Source organism: Varroa destructor, unplaced genomic scaffold, assembly GCF_002443255.2.
Source record: "Varroa destructor unplaced genomic scaffold, Vdes_3.0 BEIS01000002.1, whole genome shotgun sequence".
NCBI classification, from domain to species: Eukaryota; Metazoa; Arthropoda; class Arachnida; order Mesostigmata; family Varroidae; genus Varroa; species Varroa destructor.
The window spans coordinates 47,694,225-47,714,521 of NW_019211455.1; the positions used below are offsets into that span (position 1 = coordinate 47,694,225).

General features: G+C 41.0%; 1 protein-coding gene across 2 annotated transcripts; it reads left to right on the plus strand.

Annotated features, from left to right (window-relative positions):
- Nucleotides 1-262: 262 nt before the first annotated feature.
- On the plus strand, nt 263-18,725 carry LOC111245677 (uncharacterized). 2 transcript variants are annotated; one of them, XM_022794329.2, is made up of 6 exons: nt 263-421; nt 14,577-14,761; nt 14,916-14,997; nt 15,533-16,385; nt 16,598-16,700; nt 16,956-18,725. In XM_022794329.2, exons 1-6 carry the CDS (start codon nt 278-280, stop codon nt 18,085-18,087), a joined length of 2,499 nt encoding a protein of 832 aa, XP_022650064.2. In that variant the 5' UTR covers nt 263-277; the 3' UTR covers nt 18,088-18,725. The 2 variants fall into 2 exon arrangements, with proteins under 2 accessions (XP_022650064.2, XP_022650065.2); XM_022794330.2 differs by having other exon boundaries at nt 15,539-16,385.
- The last annotated feature ends 1,572 nt before the right edge of the window (nt 18,726-20,297 follow it).

The following is a 20,297-nucleotide window of genomic DNA, read 5'->3' on the forward strand; positions in this document are numbered from 1 at the left end:
TTTGCTATTTCAACTGCTGCTAAAATCAGTTTCCGAATTTGCTATGACGTCATCGAAGGTCCGCCAATACCACCAGTATACTGAAGTTTCCTGGCGCGCTCACCTGTCTTGACCGTCGCCCTTGTCATTTGCGGGCCTTACTGCTGCTACCATACAGCAGACCGTTACGTGTTTTATTATTTTCGGGCTTATATGGCATACGTTTTTCCTTTGCTAGCAAGGTTGGTAGGAGGGGCCGAAAGAGGGCAGAAAGCGGTAAAGCAACAGACTGATTTTTATGCTCTCCTTTACGGCCCCTTTCCGACATCAAAAGTTGCGCTTTCCTAGCAGGCATTTTCGCGCGAACGCCCCCGAAACCGAAAAGCCCCGTCCGGGCCCACAACGGGACTCACCAGACACTTCACCCATCGGAATGACACCGGTAAGTGCCGATCGTTACTCGTTGCTTCTAAGATAAAAATAATGATATAGTGTCGATAAAAATAACAGTTCATATTTTTTTATATAGAGTTTTCGTCAACCGGAACGTAATGGTTACCCCGTGGCGAAGAGAACCTACTTAATTAAGATATTGCATTACCTTCTGGTAGTTCTTGTTAACTTCGTGAGGTACTGAATACTAAATTATCAATATAGCACAGAAGTATAGCGACTATTCTTTTGTATATGTTCTGTGGTGCCCGGAGCGGGCCTGCACGGGTGTTCAACTAAGACTCTACAGGGGCCTGAACTGAGCCTTTTTTGAATTTATACAGTATACGTATGTACCTGATTGGGTAAAGTTTATATTCTAGGGCGCAGGAAAAGCACTAGGCCAATAATTAAGCAAAATGCTGTAACTCCAATGGTTTCTACAGTGATTTTCTTCGAATCTTAAAATAAAATATTTAACCAGTTTTTAAGGTAGCGAAACGAATTCACCTAGTGCTTCGTGCGCCGGTTCATTGGTTTCAACGTTTTTAGCATTCTGCTGTAACGACAATAACATGCTGTCTTGTTAAGAACAACTTCGAAACCGCATCTGTGGCTAACATTGCGTACCATGTTTCTATGACAAGACTATATTAAACCTTACGAATTAATTTCAAATTAAATGAATGCCTAGACGTGAAGCTAGGTCAGCAGAAGTTGAAAGCACTCGAGAAATGATGGAAATACTTATAGCATAAAGTATTATGATATGGCTGCAAATAACTTTGAGGGTTATAAATTTTGTAAAGAAATTCGTAGATGGCAGGTTACATTGAATATGGTACATAATAATCTATTATTTCATACATTATATCAAACATAGTCTCCTCTTTAGAGAGATACGCCTCAGTCTACAAATAAAAAAACTTCCACTTATCGAAATCTTAGATTGAGTCATATAGATTACATCGATTCCTACACACACCTCGTCTGTTGAACACATTCTTCAAAAGTCACGAAATCTCCCCTCAGTTGTATGGCCGTCAAGGAACTCCATGACTGCTCTTTAAATAATCTTCCTTGATTGACATAGGACAGTTTGCTTTACCGCTAGTTTTTCTGCTTGATCGATAATCCTGGTTGTCATGTATTTACTCATCTTTTATAGTATGCAACACGATACACGAACCTACGTTGGATCAAGGCTCAGAATGATCACGCTAATGCCAACTAAAGCTTGCAATTCAAAAAACGACCGGACCGACTAGCGCTAATCTCCAATCTAGCCATTGAGCCTATACAATGAGTTCTTTGTTGCTCTAATTTATTTTACGTGGTTTACTTGTATCAGCTGGCGCTACTGGCAAGATTTTCTGGATCTACTGGCTGCTTCTCCTCCATGTCAGCCACGTCAGTCGGTCTCTCGCATAACGTGAAAAATTGCCCTTTTTTTTTTTTCATTTAGTCACGCCTATCCTGCGGCAGATGCCATTTAGCTCAAATCGAAAATTACATTCGTTTCTGATCTGTCCCTTTAATGAAGTTGATGGGTACGTGGTCAGGACTTCCATTACATTTAACAACTTCGGACAACAATAGGCGGAGTTGTCGTTTGTCAGTGACGACTTTTGTCCTGTTCGGCCATCAAAAGTTGTCGGATAATTAATCTAATGTGTGATTATTTTGTTTACGTTAGGATTTTTTATTGTTAGCGATTCTGTACACGTAGCATACCTTGTTGGCCGGTTTTGTCAACTCTCATTTATATTAATGTCGTATTACGTGAAATAATTTTGAAAGAACTAGATAAAAACTATAACTATTCTATAAAATTACATAGGATATTTTTGTGAACACTTTTGCCAACAATTTGCCAAATTATCTCTGGTTATTAGGGCAAGCTGTAGGATGTCTTGACTTTTTGCTTTTGGAGATGGCGCAACGATAACATGGTGACATGATCTATTGCCGGACAAGTAGTGCAAATTGTTAGAAACAATTAAGAGGCGCATGTTCATCATACCTTAATAGAGAAATATCACATGAATCGAACTCAGTAGATACCAAGAGATTCATCCTTGATATATTCTACATGTAATCACTTTAAAAAGCCCGTATTTCAACAACGAAAAAATACTGTCTATACGTATAGCTAACCTGCATTTCAGCAGGTTGTCCGATTACAATGCTAAGCCTGTCAGAATGTGTGCTATGAACTCACGGGATGCGCACTCCACAATATATATATAGTAGAGCATGCAAGTATATATGTATATATATAGCTGTTCCGTTACTGAGCCAACTGACCATCGCAATTTTGTCGTCTGCTACTCTGGGGCTTATATTCTATCGATCGATTTCTTGCCCCAGAGTCTTCTTTTGATTAAGTTAACGTTTGCTAATTTACCAGAATATCCCGTAAGCACAACCACGATGTGGTGCCGCAATGCCTCTCCAGAGAATGACCATAATACCTTAATAGTTCCCATAATTTTGCTCCGGCATAAGTTTTCGTGTTACGTCGTTGCTGTCACTGCCACGAAATAGTGAAACGTCAAACTAATATTGATAATAATCATTAGCTCCGTAATTCACGCTTTTCCTGTGAACTAGAGTTTGCTAAGCGGGGGCTCAACCGAGTGGCCGTCAGTGACCATCAATATTTCTTCTACTAATATCATTATGAAGTTCTACTGAGATACCTCGTTCATATAAACGCAGGCAGATCATTGTATATGTTATATATATATATATAAGCAGCCTGTTGTGCTTCCTCGTGCTGACGTATCGATAATAAGCTGTATTTTTGAGACTTGTCGGAGGAAATTATGCTGATCTGTTGATTGGTCTTATCATTGTTGTCATCATTTTACCATCGATGTGTTCTTTACGTTCTCGCTACTGCTAATTTCCCTTTACTGGCTAATTTTTGACGTTGATCAGTCATGTAGCACTGCACTAACCTAGACATTCAAATGCTGCAGTAAACCTTTTGGTGCCGGTCTGACCACCAGCGTCGCAAAAGCACCGCGGCGATAGAACAGCCGACCCAATAGCAATGATCAGCCATTGTTTTATCAAGTGAGCCAAACTAATTATGATCAATATTACTATTATTATTATTCGTACTCGAATGCAATGACAGTGGCAAAAATGATCGATGGAACTGCCACCAACTTGGCCTCCATATTTTTTTCATCCCCTCAACGCCAGTGGCGGTACGAACGTCAATGGCGGTGAGGCTGTAAACGGAATCTGCTAACTAAATTGTCGCCTAACGGAACCATATATCCGGTTAACGGTCTGGGGTAAAGCGGGCAGTGGACAACAACGCCAAAACACCAAACAAATCTGCCGATTTTATCGGTGGGAAGGCGGTCAGGTCCTGGCGATGGCGTCGCACAGTCATCGACGCGGTCGCCGCCGGTAAAATCAATGCTATAGTCTTTATTTGAAGGGAGGCGACACCAGCTATGTCGTGCTGAACGATGGGGGCGTATCTGTGCTTTACTGCCGAATGTGTCTGATGATCTGACTAAGAAATTGGAAAAGACTGCTGTAAACGTTTTACTGAAAAAAGAAAGAAAGAAAGAAAACAATTTCTTTTTCATCGCAGATTTACCTTTCTGTGTAGGTAAATACGTTGCTCTTTGTGTGGACTGTTTTTTCTTGGTTGGCACCTAATAGGAAACAGATTCTAGGCGGGAGAACTGTTGCGACGGGGCTCACAAGTCGGCTAAACGGGTGTATCGTGGAGTGGGGAAATATCTAAAGTAATAAGTTTATAATATTGGCTGTGTTACGAATGTTCGACGAAGACTATGCTACAAGACGAACAAAGTATTAAACTATTGTATTTTTTATTTTTATTTACCAATCCGTGTTCGCGTAATATAATCGGTACAATGTGCTTTAATTAAAATTGTTCGTTTGTTATAATATAATAATAATAAGAATAACTATAGTATATAAATATATAAAATACTAATAGTAGTGACGATGATGGGAAAAATGGAGCATGATATGCAACCTATAAATCTAAAAAACAACTCGATGTGCCGTCAGTTCAGGTAAAGCATAATTAACGTTGGGATAAATAGCGTCCGATGTACACGTTATAAGCTAAATATTAACAAGGCCTGCGCCAATGGTTTAGGTTCTGCTAGACTGGGATCTGCAGTAGCGGAATCCTGTTCTGCCAGACGATCTCTGCCGCTAATGTGATTCAGGCAGCATTAAAGACCCGGTCTCTTTTTCCAATCTGGCAGAACGACAAAAAATCGCATCGGAATGTTCTACAGGACAAAATAACATAAATAAAAAAACGTTGTGGCATCAACGTAGATAATGAGAGAGGCGGATCAACAAATTCGAAGTGCCACATAACGCCTATATATATATAATCGTTACCAACGCGTAAATGCGTCTGTCTGTTCGATCGTCCGCCTGTACCTTGTGTAGAAACTAATGTCATTTTGTTCCATTATTATTATTATTAACTAATAATTGGCCATAGTGACTCTGGCAAATCGTGACGATCTGAGCTAGCCGGTTCCATTTGTATTGGCGTCATATAGTGCTTGCAGATCTGAATGTCAGCTTTACTGTGTCTAGCTAATTGGGTTAGTAGGTGGCCAATGATAAACTGGCACCTAATCATTATCAACAATCTGATATCGCTGACATAAATGTAAAAACAAAAAAAAAACGCATGCGGTCATTTATCTATCCTATAAAGCGTATCGTAAATTCTGTTTCGCATTATTGTTCCGTAGCGTGTCGCATAAATAGCATGCAGGAGAGGGTATAGTAAGTGTTTTTATCAACTGTTATTATAGCTAGAATCCTTCTTTATGGTTTATGATGATGCTGATGCTGGGTACAGCAGTAGGAAAGACGTACAGTAACGTCTCGCATACTAATGATTGATTTGCTCGTCTTTGTTAGACGTCAATAGTACGATATTTCATAAATTTCGGCCCAATTGAACTATGGTTTTACTAAAACAGCGTATTTGATTTCTCTTGGAGGTACACAGCTGTCGCCATCGTCGACCTTTAAATGTCAAAGAGACCGAAAAAAGGTGCATGCACAATCAAGATCGGGCGTTTATCGAGACGTATAAACAAATTTAACAAGAAAAAGTCTAAATGCAAGAACTGATTCGGTTCGTTAAGTTATGATCCAGTAACTTTTTTATGTATATGTGACACAGGAATCAATAAAAGCTCCTTTCGGTTTGAACTGCGCGTCAGTCAGTGCACTAGAAAGCGCTGTTCTACATGTGCAAACAACACGAGATAGCTTCAAGCGATACCTCGTGTATTTCAAGGTAATCCTCATACTGGTTTCAGCGCGTAACGTGGAGCTATAATCCTTGAGGATTGTCTAGCGATCATGTAAACTCTTAGCGTTCCGCTAATTGTCCGCAAAGCTTAATTATGACGAACTTTTGCAGAGTAAACATATTTGAGTTGTTTGTTCCGAGTACATGAAATTGGCTTACAGGACAAATTCACTTTGGTGAAAAAGAACACTAATACATTTCTTCATTATTCGTTTTCAACTAGGATAACTTCGGAAAAGCTACGAAAACACAAACCGCAAAAAATCAGATTCTAGGCACATATCGATCTGCAACTCCCGATGCATTTATCCACTCCATGTATCTCTATTGTGCAGCCGCTAGGCTAATTTACCTTTTGTTTATGCAAGTTTAAACCATAGCGTGTGTAACAAGAACTTTTCAAATGAACTTCTGATACGCAGTGTATAAACGATCATTAGTTCTACAGACGATAGGAATATACGTATTAGCCCCCTGTGTACTTTTGATTTTGGGCATTTTTTTTCTGACATTCCATTGCCGAACTCAACTACATAATAACGATATATTATATTTTCTCTCTGTGGCCAAAAATTCATAAGTTGTCAATTTTTCGAAAATCCCAGGGTTATCACCGGGTTACTTGACAAGGTTTTCGTCCATTAGTGCGTAGACGGACCTATGCGCCTGACGTATGATGCTTTCCAAACATTCGATCTTCATGAAATGCTTATAGCTTAGCTAAGTTCGGTAATTTGTTGTATAAGTCTTATCTATAATATGTACACTTCATTGTCTTGAAACGGTAGCATTATAAATTACTGTTCTAATGCAATTCAGATTGTAAAATTATTAATATGCACCTATAGGATTACGAGAATACCTACCGGGCCTAAATCTGTAGGTCATCCTAAACAGCATTGTTCCTTATTATCAACATTCCTTAATATCCGATCACGGCTAGTTGTGATCCCTTTTGATCGGATCGGTCACGACATAAAAATCGATTCGTACCGAGTCCATAATCTATTATTCTATCTAGAAAAGTGCCGTTACACAATTGGCAATCCTCAGAAAAAAGTTCTATGCGATATACATAACCATGGTTGTCTCAATAGCTGCCCCCATTCCTAGCCCTTTTCGTGGCTCTGTGCAGAAGAAACATCATACGGTCAATACGTCGATCCTGAGAAGAAAGCCCGGATTCGAGGACGGAGAAGCAGTCAATCTTAACTGCTTCACAGGATCGCTGTGGTTAGTCGAAGTCGAAGTGGCTTTTAATTTTTTCGCCATACCTCCCATTCTCAACGGTGGGTATGTATAATGATTGACTAGATGCCAGTCATACGACAGACCAAACGGCGGATTCTAATAACAACGTCACTCGTCGCTCGTAAGTCTTATGCTCATCGGCATCATTCGAGCTATTTCACTACGTTGTAGGGGGTGGCGGCGTCGGAGAACGCAGCGGCTTTGAAGTAGCTTGAAAAAGGCGTTCTTCTGTCCGATATTTTCACCAAAACATCTTCAGTTACAGGAGCCACTGTCGTGGCTCAACAAATCTTGTTTTCACACAGAGCGGACCGAGCGATTGGGCGGATGTACAATGAAAGATGTACAATGATGATGTGCAATCCGTTTGAATCTCATGGTCCATTCGCCTTGTCGGTATATAGAGTCGATTGTTGTTTTGCGTTGAATATCATTGACGCAAAGGGTTATTTGAATCGTAACAAAGGAAGATCACAGAGAGCTGCTAAAGTCATTATGGGCTTAAGAAAGTGCATTGCATCAACGATCTTCTCAGAGCAGATCAAGTGATGATATGAAATACAGTGAAATTTATAGCGAGTTAGTTTTTTTCCCCTTAGACTGTTAATATTAAATGTCTAAAGGTTTTCTATACTTCATTAAAATGGCGTAGTGTATGTATGTCGCGCACGAGTGGGGTTTGTACACGTATCAATTATCATTATTATAATTTCTATTATAGTAACTGTATACGCCTGCTTCGGCGTTAACGTAACTGCCAGGCGGTGGACAGTCGGAGACTTTTTTTCCTAAGGTTCACAGGCCGACCAGCCGTAGACTCATCTGTTCAAGCCGCTTTAACAATGGTTGCGTATGAGTTGTCCTGCAGCTCAAGCTGGCGTTGAAAGTAGCTAATAAAATAGTATGTGCTTAGGATAATTTTTATGTTACTAGAATCAATTATGATTTTTACATGTAAATCACTACCAAAATCAAAGTCGATTTAGCATATATACACATAGTGTATGTTGGCATTAGTACATATTACAGTAAATAAAACAATAATCGACTGTGGAAGAATAGTAGGTAGGCGACATCACAAATAGAAACAATATGAAGGTGCGAAATAGTTGTAACACGTATTATCTTCTATTCTACTAGAAAGACCGATATATCTATGGTGGTTGATATGGAAAAATTTCGGTTATTTCGTTTATAGAGGCATTTTCTGGTTCTTCCCGCCGTATCGACCAGTTAAATTGAGACAGACGCTTTCGATCGTCCAATTTGGCAACGGACTAAACGGTCGATTAAAAAGTAACTGATCAGCCAGCGTTACTTACAGAACTGAACATAGGCAAAATTACATGGCGAAATTTTGTTGGCGAAGCCTTGTTCTCTGTTAGTGATATTTGTTGTTGTGTCTAACGTATCGACGTCTAACAGCGGCAAAAAATCAGAGCTGGCTATCGTTACGTTCGTTCTATTATTAGGACACACAGAAAGCGATCTTAACCATAGTCGTGATGATGGTTCTAACAATAGCGCTCAGTGCTATCACAGTCATCGATGAGCTCGCAGCTAGCGATCGAATGGGCGACTATCTATTGCGTCAAATGAACGGGTCCACTGTTCTCTTAATATGTTTGATGTCAATAATGATAATTAACAACGTGGAACAAACCCGACAGCGATCCTGACCAATGAAACCTATCACGTCACCCGCGACGAACTTCAAATCAGGAAATATCAGGTCTATTGATTATTGTTTATACGGTTGAATACATAATACTGTATGTATTCAAGTTGGGTCGTATTGACTCGGGTCAAGTGTCTACTATACGATACGTTATGCTCTACTTCCAGTCACGTATATTTCCATGTATATAATTGTACATTAAACAGTTTTAAATCTGGCAAAGAACAGAACGCGGAACGAGATCCACTTAGCTACAGTGCAAAGTCGAAGAGCTGGACATACGTGACAATGCCAATTCGGACGTTTTTACCAATGGCGGAATGTGGGTAGTAACTAGCTCGGTTATTGTATTAACACTAACGAGATGAAAGATCGAAGTTGAATCACGTCAGTATATTATAAAATAAGACATATAAAGTCGTAAGCCTGTGATGACACGGAACCTTTATGGAATACTGTCCAATAGCGATAATGAACTATAAGAGAAATGAGGAGATATATTCAAGCGCCAGCTTATAGTGCAATTTATTTGCTAAATCTTTAGGTTATACAAAACTTATTATATTGTAGTCAAGCGTTACTGACTGCGTCCACGTACCGTACGTACGGCATAGTTTACAGGTTCCGTAGTAGTTTCCAGCAAGACTTTAGGACCGAACCTAATGAGGCATTTCAGGCTCTCGGCAGTTGGCCAAGAGAAACTGTTTATTCTAACGGTGACACTTCGGCGGGAAAACGAATCTATAGGATCTTGTGTATTTTTGGTGTGGAAATGCTCTACCACAGAATAATTGCAAGAAGCTTACGGCAACAACTAACTATCAGTTGGTTTTAAAAAAGGCTACAGAGCATGCCTATAATAAGTTATTTATACGTATAAGCCAATTTCCAGTGGCAAACGCTTCTCGACTTTTCACAGTGTAACTGCCAGTGCATCAGCACGTGAATATATAAAAGGAGAACCAGTTTTAATTTCGTTCGTTTTAAACAGCTGAAAACAGTCAACATGTCCAGCCAGCGCGTTACGCCTTCTAATCCTGAATTCAGCTCAGAGCTGTGTTTAAGCACGTAAAAATCGTTACAAAGATCACAACTTGAGCTTTTCTGGGCACATTGTCATTTTCGTGCCTATCCTTGTTTGATGAGCAATGTATAAACTACTCAATATTCTCTTATGTAGTCGATGCTGTATTGACTTCGAACTGGCAAAGATAGTTTCACCAAAATCTTGATTTTTTCGTACAAACGTAATTTTTATGATAAAAAAGCTTATTGTTGCACCCATTCTTTTAGACTGTCAAAACGCCTTTTTATCTTTTTGGCATACACAAAAACTATATACTCCAGGCCCGAGCATGGGCTGCTCACTTTACCCAAATTTCAATTATGTAAAATACGTATGAGTTTCATATTTATTTGCGATCTAATAAGAACTCGAAGTACTCTCTTTTTCTTCATTTATAATCGAGCATCATCGCCTTTCTTTTTTGCTCCTTTGCGTTTTATACACGGGAGCAATTCATACTTGGGCTAATAGAGTGCTTAAGCTTATAGTAGAAAAGGCTTTCATAGCCAGTATGCCCACCTGTAAATAGGTCTTCCCTATCGGTAAAATCACGGAGCGGCCGAATCCGCACATGGTCAACTGTAAACACCAAGGCATTCACGCGGTCCGTTACGTCGGTGCCAACCTTATCTGTCCCTCTCTGCCTGTGGCCGACATCGCCGTCTTTGACCGAATTTCAATAGTAATCGCTCTCTGTGTCACGTTCAGAGCGCAGGGTTCGTAAGCATCACTGGTTTCACGGTTGGTTGCTGCTGCCGTTATTACTGCCGCGATCGCCGCCACTCACTACGTTTTCAAAGAGTCGCGCGTCACTCGGACATAACGCCGCCGAAACACAACGATACTGATTTAAAATAACTGCGTTTTTAATAATAAACTAATAATAAAAAGAAAAGCGCACAATGAAAAGAAAAAGCAATTCAAAGCTTTTCTGAGAGTCAACGATACCGCAAGCGGTCACCCCGATTATTCTGTAAGCTATGGCACGCCAATGAGAAAATCTCGGCAAATAATGCCCAGTAACATCTAACCTAACGTTCAGCTTTATTCTAGTATATTTACGCAACCAGGTGACGGGCTGCGCCAAGACTCCTGACCAAGTTCTGCGTGAACGATAAGCTAGAAGTCGACGTAGATGATGAATGGGTTATTTAGGTGATTAATGGATTGTTGTGAAAAAATGTTCTTATGAAAACTCATGGCCACAGGCATTGACTTGCTGGCCGTGTTGGACTAATACGATACGGTACGATGCCAAATCATGCGCTCAAGTTCCTAGTTCGCTGCTCGATATCGTTAACAATATGCAAAATAAATGCTAAGATTACCTGATATCTTGCCTAATATTATTTACTCTGAAGAACGCTAGAACCCGTCCGCAGATATACCAAGAGGATACCGAATGCAATAACACTATATTCGAGGAATCGATATAACACTGTATTATAGGAATCGACTACATAAAATAATTTGAGGCATACGTAACTCACGGCCATTATATATACCTTTCGCCTGGGACAGGGACGATCGCCACGGAGGTCCTTTGTTAGATCCCATAGCTTCATATTGCCCATGTAGCGCTCATGATTTAGCAGCGTTTCACTAACAAAGCTCAAACTGCCACTTTTGTTCATTGTTGCTGATTTTTCGTTGGGGATGGGCTGAGCAAGTAGCAATTATATATAAAACGATCTAAAGTCCTAGCACAGATGGGCGGCGAAGGGATCTTAGTTGCGTACACGTGTCAGCTCTACATCAGCTTTCCTGGTACTTTTCTACACGGCTCTGCAAAACCTAGTACACTTCTCAGCCAAACCCCTGAATTTGGTCACAGATGGTTTGTATAAACGACAATAATACATGTTGTAAGAATAACAAGAATTATATGACACTTTGCTCAAACAGGCCTCACGGTGTCGCAATAACGGCTGTCATAGCTATTAGCCAGCCCCGATTCAATGATATTCTGCTAAAACTCTGTATAGGCCCAATACGGGATGTTTGCATTAGTGACCTGCGGCCATTAGACAGTAACATTGGCACATACAGAACAGGAACACAGCATGGCCTGGTTTGGCACAGACGAATAGGCATAAAGGCACCAACAGCTTCGGCGTAGGGCAGTTATGCCGCTGCTGCTACTTATGGTTCTGGTCACCGCCACCGTCGTTGCCGATCACCAAAAACCGCGCGGCCACTGATGCTCATGTGGCGAAGAACTATGGGTCTGAAGGAGCGACACGCGTCGCCGTTATGACGAAAGCAACGGTAGTTTCAGTAGCGACTTTTACGTTGGACGAAGCCTAATACATGGTCGCCAGGAGAAAGTGGCATCATAGCGCTGGTTTCAGTTATGCACATATACGTACGATTACCATCTGAATGTATTGTGCAGCAGACACTTTAAGATGAAGTATACTAGCAAGTCAAGGCCCATATCTAGATCCCGCTCTAGTTTTTCCTTCAGCTATCATACAATGGCCTCTAGCGATGGCCGAAAACTTCGGTTTTGCCAGTTGCAATACTAAGAAAAGCTAAAGTCGCAGAACTTTTCCGAACTGCTACTCAGAAGAGCGTGACTTAGATTTGGGCGACGATCCAATGGATCGGCCTGGTTACAGAAACCGTTAGTAATAGCGGGACATTGCACAAAAATTGTTCGTTCTACAGACGAGTCACCGATTCGCGTATGTTGACGACATATACATATGTTTTGTATTACTATGTGTTATAAAAGTGTACCAGGGACGCAATCATGTTGTACATGGCTTGCATTACACTGGTTCTAGTACGTTTACCAACGGCCGAGGCGACAGTTCCAGCTGCGGTCGCGGCAGCCACGCTAATCAGCGCAATAATTAGGTAATACTGTATTTTACATAAGATAGGAGAGCGATGGCAAAAAGAACCGAAGGTCACATTGTGGAAGGGTGAGTGTGTGTGTACGTACCTTCTCTCAAAAAGAACCAGGCAACCCCCACACAAAGCAGTTTGTCGTGTATGAACCAAATAATAAATATACATTGTCGTTAAGGGCCATGACTTGATTAGTTTCACGTATGCCCTCACTATTAGAGAATGAGACAATGTGCACAAGCCTGTTATTTTACTTTCGCCACTTCCTTTAAGCCGAAAACAATTGTTCACACTACTCAGTCAGGCCGTTAAGTCATACGTAAGTTCTTCCACCGAAACGAAAAGAATAAATTTACGGTAGCTGATCCTGTAGTGCTTTCTTTATGTACGGTAGTATGCTCAAGTAAGCTTTTATTTTTACATTCTTAGTAAATAAGCCTTTCAGCCTTCAGCAGGTCTGGAAAACTTCGAATGCTTAATGTGATCTCCTAGTAAGGTTAGGGGATCGCCATTGCGTCTCTTGAATAACGTACGCATTACATCGACACTTGTTGTAGGCAGGCATATCTTCTTTTAGTTGTCGATCTATCGGAAATTTAATAGACTGAGTAAGTATTAATCACATTCATCAAGCCGCTTGTTAATAATGTAACATACTCCTACAGATATTTATTCGATTTTTGTCTGGTCAAGTAAGAGACCATTTTTTAAGTGTGACTCTAAAAGGAAGTAGAAAATTGGTACAATTATGAAGTGTTTACTGCTCATGTGACTATGTGATTTTTAAAGTTTTGCCTGACCTTTACGGGCAATTTCGTCAATGATTGGTCAACCATTTAACACTCACATTATAGCTTCAAATCACCATTTAAACGAACTGATTATTTATTTCGACATCGTTCATATACGCGAAACTATTTATTCGAAATTATGTATTTTTGTCATTTTTATTTAAATTACTGCTGTCACGTGGGCGGAACAAATTAAATCAATCGAAGAGTCAACTAAATCTATTTCTCGCTGAAGGTGATCACATCCTGGCAAATTTTGTGTGAAACGCGTCTAGTCATTGGGAAGCTGCGCGCAAGATCTTCGTTCTTATTTTCCCTAGCTCATTAACTGGCGAGACGGTACGTGCAACGTGTCTAATTATTGACTACGAATGCCCCATTGCTGCTAGAAGACATGAGCGTTTGTTAAAAGTAAGACTGACAGAATGCCTGCGTGGGCCAACAGTACAAGGCCAAAGACGCCTGATAACATTCCCAATAATAATAATTTGCAACCAATTATATGATACTAACAGACTACGTTTATAGAGACAAATTGTCTGAGGACATAAATCATTTTGACAGTTGCTTCTGAAAACGAAGAGAAGAAAGATTAAATGAAGTTCTTTGTTACGTGCGTACACCGGCCCCGTTAATAAAAGGGTGGGTAGAGGCTTTTGTCGTTGACGGTGGCTAACTGGACATCAGTCTGACCAAACAGTAATGTATTCTAATTAGAACCACTAGGGGATAATTTCAAAGGCTCTACAGAAAACACGCTCAAACGACGAGTACAACAAGTTGGTACTTGTTATTATTTCGGTTTCTAGATACTGTTTTCTATTTTTTTACGAGACAAAACTCGTTAGTACTATATGTTCGATATAGAAACAAAATAAAGTTACACAATTTTTTCCACTAATTCATCCTTGCGGCATCGTACATTCTAATTTGAAAAACGTTTCGAAATGCTTCTCTACATGGCACAGACTTTTCTAAATAATCTACTTGATTATTTTGCGAACTTAATCTCGAAAAATTCCAAAAAAAAACTCTTCCAATTAAAAGTAGTTCATACATACGGTGAAAAGATATCTTTGAATTTGCGCTGTGCTTAGGTGACAAATGATCCTAGTGTTTGCGCGGAAGCAACTTAATCCGGAGTTTAACTTGCTCACATGACATTTACACAAACAGGTACAGCTGCTCGCCACGAACGTGGCGTTATGGGCACTTGTCGGTGCACAATTTCCATTCAAGGTTCCTTCCCAGTCATCGGGTAACTTTGGAAACAAGTTCCAACCTTTTACGAACTTCGACCAATATGCTAGAAATTCTCCGACAACGAAGAGCGATTTCGGCCACGGAACCACCGCACAGAGGTAGTTAAAATCCTTACGTACACGCATTTATAAATGTAAACATATTTTTATCGAAGTGAAGCTCGAAGATAACTCATTCAGAAGTTCACATAATTACAAAGGGGCATAAATTATTCTGTTCTCATATACAATTTTCTTCTGTACAATATTTCAGTAACTCGAATGGTAATTACGAGGTTAGTCAATCGTTAAACGAGGTCTCCAAGGGCTTTCCAGCGACGAAACCAGATTTTCAGGTTAGTCTGATACTGCTTCATTAGCGTACTCGATTGACAACATATGTTAACGTATATCGCACTTTTTCTGTCAAGTCTTTTTATCATATGTAGTAACAGTGAGGCTAGTATCATTAATCAGTTTGACGTAAGTGACATTTAATCTGGACGACAGCAGGGAAAATTTTTTGGAGATCATTCGCACTAAAAAATTTATCTTCGAAATAAGGATAATGGCCACGACCAGAGATACCAGGTTATTAATCATCATATTAATTATCAGGCTTAGCCTGGAAGGGAGAAATGTTCCCTCTGAAAGAAAAAAATGTTATCATATGCCAAACATGCCGAAAGGCCACGTGCGTATATGAAGGTTGCGTAGCTTTAAGGTTTCAAAACTTTATTTAAGACCGTATGGACCTTATGGCTTTCGTTCTAGATCCAAGAGACCGCAAAGTGTTACGTTATGAGGCACTCCAAGCTCATAATCTGCCAGAGACCAAAAAACACAAGTTTTTGTGCCTTATTCATGACGATTAACTAACGTCAATCTTAGTTACAGACACCCCGATACCAGCTCATACGGGATCAGCCCGCTCTATATCAACGTTTTACATTCCGCGCACCCACACCCTCCACACCAGTAGCCCGTTATCAAGCTCCTGTTCAGCAATACGAGTCAGCTCGGTTTCAATATCCTACCGTGCCTCCCCAATATCGTTTCCAGACATTTCAGCCGCGGCCTATTGCTAACGTCCGCCCTTATAAGCCTCCACCTACATCGCAGCCATATCAAGTTCCACTAGTCTTTCTGCCCCAAAACCAATCTTCCGCAAGACAACGGTACCAGTTTCCTCCACGTCAATATCAACCCCCTTCACAACAATATCAACCTCCTCCACAAAAGTATCAGCCACTCCAACAGCAACAACAGCCCCCTGAACCTCAAAGGCCGCGAAATGGCTTTGTGGGTACGGTAAGACTTCCGTTCGATGCGGCTGTTCTTGCAGTTCGATCATATTCGCCGCCACGGCAAACTTCGTCCTCGGATTCTTCTCAGCAGACAAAGAAAAAGCCCGCGATCTTTCATCGTCCCGCACATGTGCACTATGTTCGTGTTAAGGCAAAACCTGAAGGCGATTATAAGTTCGGTTACGATACGGCAAAAAGTCCAAATGAAGATGAGTCCTTTAGGCGAGAGACACGCGGTCCTAATGGAACCGTACGCGGCTCGTATAGTAACGCCGATTCGAACGGCAAGCAGATTATTGTGCATAACGATGGTCTTAATAAAGGATTTAAGACTTTGTTGGGGAACGAAGCAAAGAGTAAGCGTACTCAGGCTGTTGGAGGGCAAAATAATTTTGGCGATGGGCGTGCGCAAGCGCAGGGAGGGTTACATATGCAGGGTAAGTACAAACGGAATTGTCTGCAGGGAAACGGCACACTACGTATAAATCAATATTATAAGGTAGTCTATTCTTTTTTCATCTCTATTTGGTCCCATATCCACAATTTTGAGGCCTTCTACCATTAAGTCAATCGCTTTGCAACTGTTTTCTTGCGATCAATCAATTTCAATTTGTTACTTGTCGAACAATTATTTAATTGTTCGTTTCAGTAATCTCGAGGCCGGACCAAGATATTGCTGTGCAGCAATCGGCACTGCGAATCACTCCCGACGCTCCTCTGATCAAAGGCCCTTCTCAACCTCTTCCTAAACGGTACAAAGGCTGTTCCGGTTCTACGTGCTTACGTAATGCCGGAAATTATAATACATACGATTCGTAGAGTGTAGTCAGTATTCAATTTTTTCTTGATACAGAAGAATTTACAGCAAAGTAAGAGCTATGGTTAGGTCCCGCAGCTTACACCCGACCTAACATTTGACGTTGATTCTGGGTTTAGATTGATCTTTTTACCCCCCCCCCCCCCTTTCTAACGGAATATAATTCTGATTTTCAATTGTTCAACAAAAGACGCCAACAACGCGCCGTAACCAATGACGCTAACGATGACGAGGATAACGATGAGTTGAAGCCGCAAAGAAACTTCGGATTACGTGTTGTTACATCGGGGTCGCTCCGACCAACGGGTTCTCCGCGGCCCAACCGACTTCGCATCCGACGACCCATTAATATTGATGGGTCCAGTCTGCGTCTTACGCCGAGACCCGGCAGCTTCGGCAATGACTCTAGCCGACCACCGGTTCGTCAAAGGCAACTGGCGCGCACTCGGGTAGTAATTCGAACAACGACGCCTCTTCCCGCGGCATTCACACCCCGACCAACTGCACCTCGTCGTCGGGTGATTCCACCGTCTGACTCGACTTCACCAACGTTTAAAGACGTCATTGCGTTTCCTCCCGAGCAAAAACGACGCCGCAAGGTCAAGAGGAAATTTAGGACGACAGTTGCACCAGTACTACAGAACCAACCGTTAGTTCTAAACGAGCTGGTTCAGACACGTACCCCAGTAGTTCCAGAACGAGCCCCCGTGCTTCCCCCCTTACGTCCAGCACCGATAGCTCCTTTAAAAGGATCCATGCCTGCTTCCGTCTTTCCAGAGCCCGTCACCCCTTCGAGCCAAATCTCTACTCAGATCCAACGGCCACAACAAATCCCGCCTCCGACGCTTATTCAGCAACAATCACCTATTGTCAGTCAGTTTAATCACCCATTAAACAATCCGTTCGCTCAACACGTGCGCAGTCCTCAGTCACTATATGATCAGTTAACAAACTCCATTTATCAGGAGGCTAGACGAGTGCCAATCGAGAAACATTTTCCACCGCATCAACAACAAATTGATTCCCAATACGTACCCGAACAACAGCGTACATTTCGGTTCCAACATACACCACCTTCGCAGTTTTCCTACCATACCCAATACGGTGTCTCAGGGCAATTCCCGATTGCGCAAGGCTTCCAAACACCGCAGTTCTCAAGCCCTTATCAACAAGGTTCGAGGTTCCAGCAGGCCTCGTATCAATTGCCACGACAGCAGACACAGCCATCAACAAATCAAGACTTGTTCCCATACGCTACGAATCAGCGCTTTAGTCATCCTGCTCTGCTATCATATGATATCGGATCAGCGCAAAGACTTTAAAGTGGGCTTTAGAAAATTGAACGATTTATGTAAAAGTTCTCACCTACTTCTGTCCTTTTGTATGCTCGCCTCTGCAGGCATTCCTCTAGGTTCGGCTGTAGCAAAAGATGAACTTCACGAAGAGTAAAGTTATCGAAGTGAATTAATCCATTAGATCCGGTTATAAAGTTCACAATGTGTGTATACCAGTTGAAAATCGCACATCGTTGATCGTCATTACACTATGCGCGGGGCTCAGTCATTTGATAGCACGCCATCACCTGTATAGGTTCATCATTTATCTATACGCATATGTGAAACTATTGTTGTTGTTGACGAGTTTCATTAGGATATTGATATTCAGTACTCGCCATTTATATAATCATTATCATCGCTGTCGTCGTCGCCGCCATCATAAAAATAATAATAACAATATCGTGCGAATTTAGCCGTCATCGGGGCCAGACTCTGAGAAGCTGTTATATGATATGTTACATCTTTTTGTTATTATAATAATAATAATCACAATAAAAAAAACCATACCGCCTGGATGAGGTAACTCGAATGTCTGTGGAGGAGCACCGCATCAGCGTTGTCGCAGCTCGAACGTGTTTGTTATGTATTAAAATAGATAAATACTATTTAACTATGGCATTGAAGGTCGTGTGTTCTCAGTATCTTTGTCATGAAACCCTATGTATTATAAATTAGACTATACTTTTGAGCGGGCTTGGTGGAGTACATATCAGGACTTAAATAAGGGATCTCCGACTGCTAAATTGGTTAACTAGGCGCCGGACCCAACTCGAATTTTCTACTGTTATTAATTGGTTAGTCATGTCCGTGAAATCAGGTCTCACTACTTTAAAATCGGAATACATTGTACTTAACAGCACTATAGGAAACATTAAAATACGATCACATATAGATGGCTTGCCTTGAAACATTTCATAGTCCAGATTTTTTTAGGTCGTTTGAAATGATCATTAGTCGTTATGTAAGTCCATAAAGCCGTCAGGCGGGCATGAAAAAAGAAATCAATGGTCTCCTGATGCAACTAGAAAAAAAGTTCATCTTATACGTCAAGATTCAAACCAGAAACAGAATCCTGAAAAGACGCTGCCATTTATTTCTGTATAAAAGTTTACTATGACAATAGCATTTCGCATGTTGACATTACAATACATTTTTTAGACACCGAACGTAAAGGAAATCAACAGCTTAAACGTGCTCATTTTGTTGAGTTTTACTTTTCTGATGCCGATTATAAACAAATCTTTCAATTACGTATTTCGAAGTGATCTTAAATTTGAAGAAACCTATTTTAGAATATGAGGTTTCATGCATTATGCAGACCAAGCTTCACTATAAAGGTATTTGCTAAGTTATGGGAAACTGTCACCCACTATATCCAGTACTTCGTACTTTTAGGTCTTGGCTTGGAATCGATTCTATTTGATATTTCTTCAAACTAAAGTTCGCAGAGAGGGCTATATTCAGTTTTTCTGTTTACTAGTTATTTTCCGTATTGCCCTCCTGTCGAATTCCCGTATACGAGATTCGCATGCTTTACCCCGCCCTCTCCGAACGTACTCAACTGTATATGAGTATCCTGCGCCTGCTGGCCTAGCTGGTCATCGGGTCCTACCTCTTAAAATCGTGCTGGGCTATCTACTTGCGTCTTTTTGGCTTCGATTTGCCATTCACTTTGCCCCATCCTTCTGCTAAATCAGCGGACTGGTGGCCCTTCTTGCTGAGGTACTTCGCTTTTTCTACTACTGCAAATCTTGCCGCTCTTGCTTTCAGCTGTTTATTTTTCTACTAAGTTTTCTAACTAATTTGTTTTAGCTTCTCCATCACTCCTCTGTATGCGCCTAGGAGGTGTACGAACTCGTTCACCCCCCTCTGTTAAGACTTTTTAACTTCAAAGCGTATGTAAAAGCTTTATGATTGCGGTTGAGCGCAGTGCATTAGACTATTCTGTGTAGGGCGAAATATTTTTTCGCCCCCAGCACAAAAAATGTTGAGTATGTTTTTTTCTACATGCTGTAGGTAGCTGTAAAAAACGCGTGCCCTGTAACGAACTGTGTAGGAAACTATGGTAACTTACAGTTAGATCTTTCGAACCATCTATTAACGTCAAACATGATGTCCTGTAATGTAATCCATAGCCTTGGAATGGCTATGACGGGACGGCCAGTATCAAATCTATCTGTACTTCATGTAAAGAT

Excerpts from the sequence above, each read along its gene's own strand:
- LOC111245677 (XM_022794329.2), top strand. The coding sequence starts at position 278 with ATGCTCTCCTTTACGGCCCCTTTCCGACATCAAAAGTTGCGCTTTCCT. Across the intron at positions 14,762-14,915 it reads CACGGAACCACCGCACAGAG|TAACTCGAATGGTAATTACG; the intron begins GTAGTTAAAATC and ends ACAATATTTCAG. Across the intron at positions 16,386-16,597 it reads GGGAGGGTTACATATGCAGG|TAATCTCGAGGCCGGACCAA; the intron begins GTAAGTACAAAC and ends TGTTCGTTTCAG.